Here is a 7354-nt window from a genome sequence, read left to right as displayed (position 1 = left end):
GTGTAATTCCCTATTTTTATAAATATTATAAATGCAGTCAATATTCTACGAAAAAATAAATAAATATAGTAAATAATGAAAGAAGACAAAAAGGTAACAAATACCTCTACCATATTGAAACTCTTCAGTCAAACTAACAAATAGGGGTTAAATTGTTTAGTGGCCACAACAGTCAATACGTAAGAATATAGCAGATCACTAATAATTATAATATAATACATACTATTTTAATGAGAATCATTTAAAGGTTACAATGGTCAAATGACCACCCTAATGACAAGGTGACTTCGCTCCGGTTGTTTATTAAACAATGTTTGGCTACTCAATAATAGTAAAATACCTACTCAAAATTCTTCATAGTTAATTCGTAGAAATATGTGCTATAATTAAAACTGGTCATATAATAACTACTTTGAAATGCTCATATATGCAAAAAAAAAAAAAAAAAAAAAAAAAAATCAATTAAAACTAAGATCGTTTACTTAATTAACGTGATTAAATAGATAGACAGTACAAAATACTGCAGTTGATTGACTTAACGAAGTGTTGATCTATATGCTATTGTTGATTAACTAAAGTTACTTTAGTTTTTATTTATTTTTTGCTGAGATGATATTTACAAAGTAATTTATAATAGACCAGTTTCGATCATAAGTAGGTAGTTTTGTAAATCAGTTACAAAAAGTTTTGAGTATGAGTTTCTATTCATTATTGAGATGATTATGATGCACTTATGTTGTAGAATAATATTTGGTTACTCAAATGATAAATAGGATTTCCTACTCAAAACTTTTCGTTTTTTTTATTCATAAAATTTCATTTTATGATTAGAACTGTTGTACAAATAATAAGTTAAACTAAGATCATTTAGCTATTAAACTATATAAAATTACGTAAATAGAATAGTAAAAGCATTACAAATTATTTATTTAACTTTAATTATTTTTCTATAAGGACGATCTTTACAAATACAATAGAAATAATTTCAATTATAAACACGAAGTTATTTGAATCAGACATAAGTTTCTTTTAAGCATCCTTCCTTGTATCAAGTCATAAACGTGACAGTAAACTGTTATCAAACAATACTGCTTCTATTTTCTATTCGGGTCGCAATCAAAACCAATAAAAAACTCTGACTCTCACTTCAGAGTTGAAGAGATTCCCTTCACACTTCGCGACTGCTCTGAAAACTGAACAATCTTAACCCCGTACTCATCCTCCCAGCCCTTACCCACCCCAATGGCCGGCGGTGGAGGTGACGCGCCGCCTCTCCAGTCCTCTAACGGCGGCGAATTCCTCCTCTCCTTGCTCCAACAACAAAAGCCCAACCTCCTCCACCACCAGTCCCCCTCCCCACAACAACAACAACAACAGCAACCGCCACTGGTGCTCGATCCGGCGGTCGCTGCGGTGGGACCCACACTCCCGTTCCCGCATATGCCGCCATGGGTATCATCCAACGGCCAAGATCATCACCCTCAACTCCCCAACCCTTCTTCCCTCTGGTCCACGCAGTCCCCTCCTAATTTCAACTTCCTAGGGTTTCCCCAAAGCCCTTATCCGTCTTCCTCTCCCCCGAATCCCTTTCCCCAGTTCGCCGGAAACCAATTCCCGGGAAACCTCGAGGATTTGAGGAATCTAGTCGGCTTTCAGAGTCCAAACAATAATCCCCTCCAAAACCTTGCCCAGCTGAAGCAGCATCAAGATCAGAAGCTTAAGTTTAGTTATTTGCCTGGCGACCTTGTCCAAAACCCCGAAGGTTCAGTAAATGCCAGCATTTCCTCTGAGGTTTCGAAGCTCAGCAATAGCTTCGACAGGAATCTCAATTTGAGTTCTAACAATTCTTCCACTTCCAGTGAGTTCCGGCATGGGAATCACGATAATTTCAGTTCGAATTTCAATTCTCGGGAGCAGGAACGGCGAGGCGGAGGTGCAAGTGGAAGGGGAAAGCAGTTTCAGAGGAATGCTCCGCCGCCAGGGTTTGGGAACAATGCGAGGGGAGGAGGGAGTTGGAATTCTGGGAATAGGAGGGAGTTTGAGCATAATGTGGATAGGGATAGGCAGAGTTCGAGTGAATTTGTGAGGAACAGGGATGTTTCTTTTGAAGATGAGAGAATGAGAAGATTGGCAAATGAAGATGGTCGAACTCAAGGCAATGGGGCTCGGGGATTGGGGTTCAATGCACAGCCTGATGAGCCTCGTCTGCCCACTGGCACCAATCTCCATTCGGCTTCTGCTTTGGAGATTGAAGAGTCGATGATGAATTTACAACATGGAGATAAGGCGAGAAAAGACGTTGAAGATGGAAGCCAACAGTTGGTTGATAATGACCGGGATGAAAAGAATGAGGCAAAGCAACACCATAATGCGCGCGAAAAGGTTAAAACTTTGTTTCTATTACGATACATATAAAGGTTTTGAATGCTATGGGGAGTAAATTTGTTCCTGCTGACTTAATGTTATAGTTCAAGTTAATGCATAGATGGTGTTAAATAAAGTGAAAGTCATGCCTGAATATGCAGTCTGGGTTAGACCAAACTCCTTTGCTCAACAACAATTAATGCAATATGTATGGAGATTTATTGGGACACCACTTGTTGATCGTGATTAACAAGCATTACACCCGTTATTATCTGCTGTGTATCTTAGCCGTTCATACCTAATCCAATGGCTGAGACACTGATTCTCAAGTCAGGTCCTTATAAGATGCCGTAGGTTGTATGCGTATGTGTATTCTTTAATTATTCAAAGTAATGAATAGTTTAGATGTTAGTTACTTATAGTTTTTGTTATCAGGAGTCAAGATCAGATAACAGAGGACAACATCTACTTAGCCAAAGAACGAGGATCTTCAAAAGACAGATGCAATGTCGCATGGACATAGACAGGCTAAACGCTCCATTTCTTTCAATTTATGATTCCTTGATACCGACTGAGGAAGAGAAGGCTAAGCAGAAGCAATTGTTTACATTATTGGAGAGGCTAGTTACTAAAGAATGGCCTGAAGCTCAACTATACATCTATGGATCGTGTGGCAACTCATTTGGGGTTTCTAAAAGTGATATTGATCTCTGTCTTGCAATTGATGAGGCAAACATTAACAAGTCAGAGTTCTTATTGAGGTTGGCAGATATTTTGCAATCAGACAATCTACAGAATGTGCAGGTGAATCAAAGTGCCTTCTCCTCATGAATTTGTGTGATGGATAAAACTTTAGTTTTTTCATTTATAAATCTTGACGGATGCTCCTTGCAGTGTGTAGGTCATTGTATTGACTGATGTGCTTCTTACATTGAGACATAGATATAAAATTATTTGAGGGGCTAAATTTTAACCATAATGAGAAAAATGATTAACTGATGGTGCAGAAAACAAAAGCTGAATTACCATTTTGAGCTTAAATGATTTGAGCAACTGGCCTTCTTTCAGTTGATAAGGGAAACTTTCTGTATTTGAATTTGTACATTATTATAGTCCCTAATATAGTCGCTATTCCTGCTTTGGGGGTTTACCTATGCAAAATATTGTTTGGCCAGTTATACTTAATGGTTGACTTATGGAAGTAGGAGATTTAGGAAATTATCTCTCGTCATGCGGAATCCTTTTAAGATGCAAGGGCTTTGGTATTCATGATGATATCAGACTTTTATACGTTAGACTCTGATATGCAAGATTTAGGGCTGTTATACTATTATTGAATGTTCATCTTGCGGTTCTGTAACTTGTATTGCTGTTTTGTCAATGTCCAACTAGGCAATCAATTATGAAACGTGTTTCTTTTTTTTCTTTTTTTTTTTTTTTTTGAAAAATAGAAGAGAGGGGAGGGGGGGGGCGGGGGTGGCGCAGGTAGGTTGGTTGAGAGGGAGGGAGGTGTTTGAAAACGATATGTTTTTAACAGGGAAGGGATTCTTGACATCCTCCATCTTTGCGGAATCCTTTTAAGATGCAAGGGCTTTGGTATTCATGATGATATCAGACTTTTATACGTTAGACTCTGATATGCAAGATTTAGGGCTGTTATACTATTATTGAATGTTCATCTTGCGGTTCTGTAACTTGTATTGCTGTTTTGTCAATGTCCAACTAGGCAATCAATTATGAAACGTGTTTCTTTTTTTTCTTTTTTTTTTTTTTTTTGAAAAATAGAAGAGAGGGGAGGGGGGGGGCGGGGGGGGGGGGGTGGCGCAGGTAGGTTGGTTGAGAGGGAGGGAGGTGTTTGAAAACGATATGTTTTTAACAGGGAAGGGATTCTTGACATCCTCCATCTTCACTTTCAAATCCAGGAAATGCATCAGCCTTTTTGTTTGTTTAGTGACAAGGTGGTGTTCGTACAATCCTGAGGCACATGAAGTCCCCTATCCTGCATGTACTGTGAAAGGATGGTGGAACAGTTCCCATATCATCTAGTTCTAGGATTTTCATGAAACAGTATATAAATATACACAAGCACATTATGCTTCTTGTATCTTATCAAAGCAATCCATTTACCATGGGCAACGGTATTTCCAGTAATTTAATTCTCCTAGAGTTTTATAATATTTATGTGTTATTTAAGTATTCCTGTTTGTCAGGCGTTGACACGTGCTAGGGTTCCTATCGTAAAGCTTATGGATCCTGTCACTGGAATCTCCTGTGACATATGCATCAACAATGTTTTGGCTGTCATAAATACAAAGCTTCTTCGTGATTATGCAAAAATTGATGCAAGATTACAGCAATTGGCTTTTATTGTAAAACATTGGGCCAAGTCAAGAGGAGTCAATGAAACTTACCATGGAACTTTATCAAGCTATGCGTAAGTTAACTTCTGAATCTCTCGTTCCCAAAATTAGTGGTAAAAAGTCTTCAGTGATAGATGCCATTGACATTGATTCAATTATTCTGCTTCACTTTTTCGACACAAGATACTTTGGCTACTTCTACCTAGAGTCTTTGCTTTATTCAAAAATTTTTGGTTTGAGTGTTTATGACTTTTTGCCAGCTACCTTGAAATTGTTAATGTTTGCATTTAATTTCAGGTATGTTTTGATGTGCATTCATTTCTTACAACATCGCAGACCTGCTATTCTCCCCTGCTTACAGGTATGTGTTCCTACTTCCTAGTTTACGTCTTCAATGAAAGGACATCAAGGCATATATGGACATCATTTCAATATCATTCTTTTTCGGTGCTTAAGCACAACCTTTTTTCTCTTTCAGGGAATGCAAACAACGTACTCTGTCACTGTAGAGAACGTTGAATGTTCTTTCTTTGATCAAGTAGACAAACTAAGAGATTTTGGGTCCCATAACAAGGAACCCATTGCTAGACTCGTGTGGGGATTTTTCAATTACTGGGCATATGGCCATGATTATGCAAATTCTGTTATTTCTGTTCGTACGGGAAGCTTAATCAGGTGAGATATAGAATCTTTTATGTTTTATTAAGGTAAGTAATTGAAGATATTAGTTGAATGGATTATTAATTGATATATTTATCAAATGTGTTTCAAATAAAGACAGTAGGTATATTGTCATCAGTTGAATGTTCTGAGAGAAACATTTGCATATTAGGCTAGTATTAGGTAGATGCCACTGTCTTGCATCGTTTTGAAGCTAAATTTATACATATGTGCTGGACTTCATGTGCTCATATATCATATTCTGATTCATGTCCATGAGATATCTAATTACCTTTCAGTAATATTTTATCTTTTTTTTTAAGTGTTTTACACTGAGCGGAGAATCTAGTCGATGTATTTCACAGATGACGTTTGACAAATATTAAGTTTGTTTTGAGGATCTATAGCAGGCATGCTTGAGCGTTTCATTCATCAATAGTTGCTTGATCTCGAGTGATTGAATTAGGGGGAACTCTTAGTCTGTTGAACCCATGGATTTTGAATAAAGTATCACTTTGATGAATGTCATTTGAATTACTTTTCAGCCAGAGTTGAACCTAAAACCTTTCATTTATAGTTTGTTGCCCCCATCGTCAGTAGAGGTTTTGTAGCTTGTGATTAAGAGCTGTAGTTGTCCAACTTATTGCCAATTGAAACCTTCAACTAAGAACTTTCTTGTAATTATTTACCCAAAAGAAAAGAACCTGCAATTGCAACTAACCAACTTTAGCTGTGATGTTAATGTGTTCAGCAAGCGGGAAAAGGACTGGACAAGGAGGGTTGGGAATGATCGGCATTTGATATGCATAGAAGACCCTTTCGAGATATCCCACGACCTGGGTCGAGTGGTGGACAAGTACAGCATAAAAGTTCTAAGGGAGGAGTTTGAGCGTGCAGCCGACATTATGCAGTATGATGCAAATCCCTGTGTGAAGCTCTTTGAGCCCTACGTCCCTGATGTTTAATTATTTACTAGTTTGAGTATAATTTTGGTCCAGCAACAATGGTTAAATAAGCTATGATTGTGAAGTATTTGCTGCCACAATTCCATGTGTGATGTTTATAGCATTTTTAAGCTTTATTTAAATGCGTCTAAGTGTAAAAAATATTTTTTTTCTGTATAAATTATACTCTTTTAATATTCCAAGAGGTGTTGATTTAAGTGTTAGCTAGTTAAAACAGCGAAAGAAATCCTATAATCTGGTGTTTTCTTTTCTTTTATGGTTTTCTAGTTGCTTTGCTTGCTATTCTCAGCTTTTTAAATTGTAAAATGAAGGGAAAGAAAGAGAAATAAGGTAGGACATTTTATTTTGTCAAACACTTTTTTATTGTTTAACTTTAAAGTGAAGTAGTTTTTGTGAAAAAAAAAACAAAAAAAACAATACCAAACAAGGCTCAAGTGCCCGTTTGAGATTTGCTAATTTGAAGCAACTTCTGCTTTTTTCAAAAAAGGTTTTAATTGCAAGTGAAAACGCTAATTTCTTTTTATAACTATTCTTGATGTAAAGAGAATTACAGATGAAATGATTGGTGTTTTCCTTGGCTAATTTTCTTTTGCTATGCATTTCCTTTTTCATCCTCTTCAATTTTTTTCCTTTCAATATTTGTATCCTATCATTTGGTATCAGTATCTATACTTATATGCTTCCCATGATTCAAATTGAAATTTTCGTTTACAGATCAACGGATCTATAAAAAAATTTGGAAATTCTGACACGTGCTTGGGTGGGGAAATTTAATATTATTAAGGAATTTCAAAATAAAAGAAATTGAAATGCTGGAATTTTGTTTTCTAGAATTTGCAAATTTTCTTCTAGTTAACCTATAAGAACAATGAAAATTTAAATGTGGACTTTAATGCGTAGAGTCAATAATATATAAATGATGAGAGATAGTAGTTAAGAAATATGCTAGTAGTGGCTACAACAACTGGGGATACAATGGTATGTAATTGTGGCGGCAACCATAAT

General features: G+C 36.5%; 1 protein-coding gene across 1 annotated transcript; it reads left to right on the top strand.

The window, feature by feature from the left end:
- Positions 1 to 1110: 1110 nt before the first annotated feature.
- LOC137748282 (UTP:RNA uridylyltransferase 1) lies at positions 1111 to 6473 on the top strand. The gene is made up of 6 exons (XM_068488410.1): positions 1111 to 2382; positions 2800 to 3168; positions 4575 to 4798; positions 5022 to 5085; positions 5203 to 5399; positions 6136 to 6473. The coding sequence occupies exons 1-6, from the start codon at positions 1243 to 1245 to the stop codon at positions 6347 to 6349; spliced, it is 2208 nt and encodes a 735-aa protein (XP_068344511.1). The 5' UTR covers positions 1111 to 1242; the 3' UTR covers positions 6350 to 6473.
- The last annotated feature ends 881 nt before the right edge of the window (positions 6474 to 7354 follow it).

The sequence above is a fragment of the Pyrus communis genome, chromosome 10 (genome assembly GCF_963583255.1).
Source record: "Pyrus communis chromosome 10, drPyrComm1.1, whole genome shotgun sequence".
NCBI lineage: Eukaryota > Viridiplantae > Streptophyta > Magnoliopsida > Rosales > Rosaceae > Pyrus > Pyrus communis.
This window is presented reverse-complemented; position numbering and strand designations above follow the sequence as displayed.

Excerpts from the sequence above, each read along its gene's own strand:
- LOC137748282 (XM_068488410.1), top strand. The coding sequence starts at position 1,243 with ATGGCCGGCGGTGGAGGTGACGCGCCGCCTCTCCAGTCCTCTAACGGC. Across the intron at positions 4,799-5,021 it reads GGAACTTTATCAAGCTATGC|GTATGTTTTGATGTGCATTC; the intron begins GTAAGTTAACTT and ends ATTTAATTTCAG. Across the intron at positions 5,400-6,135 it reads CGTACGGGAAGCTTAATCAG|CAAGCGGGAAAAGGACTGGA; the intron begins GTGAGATATAGA and ends TAATGTGTTCAG.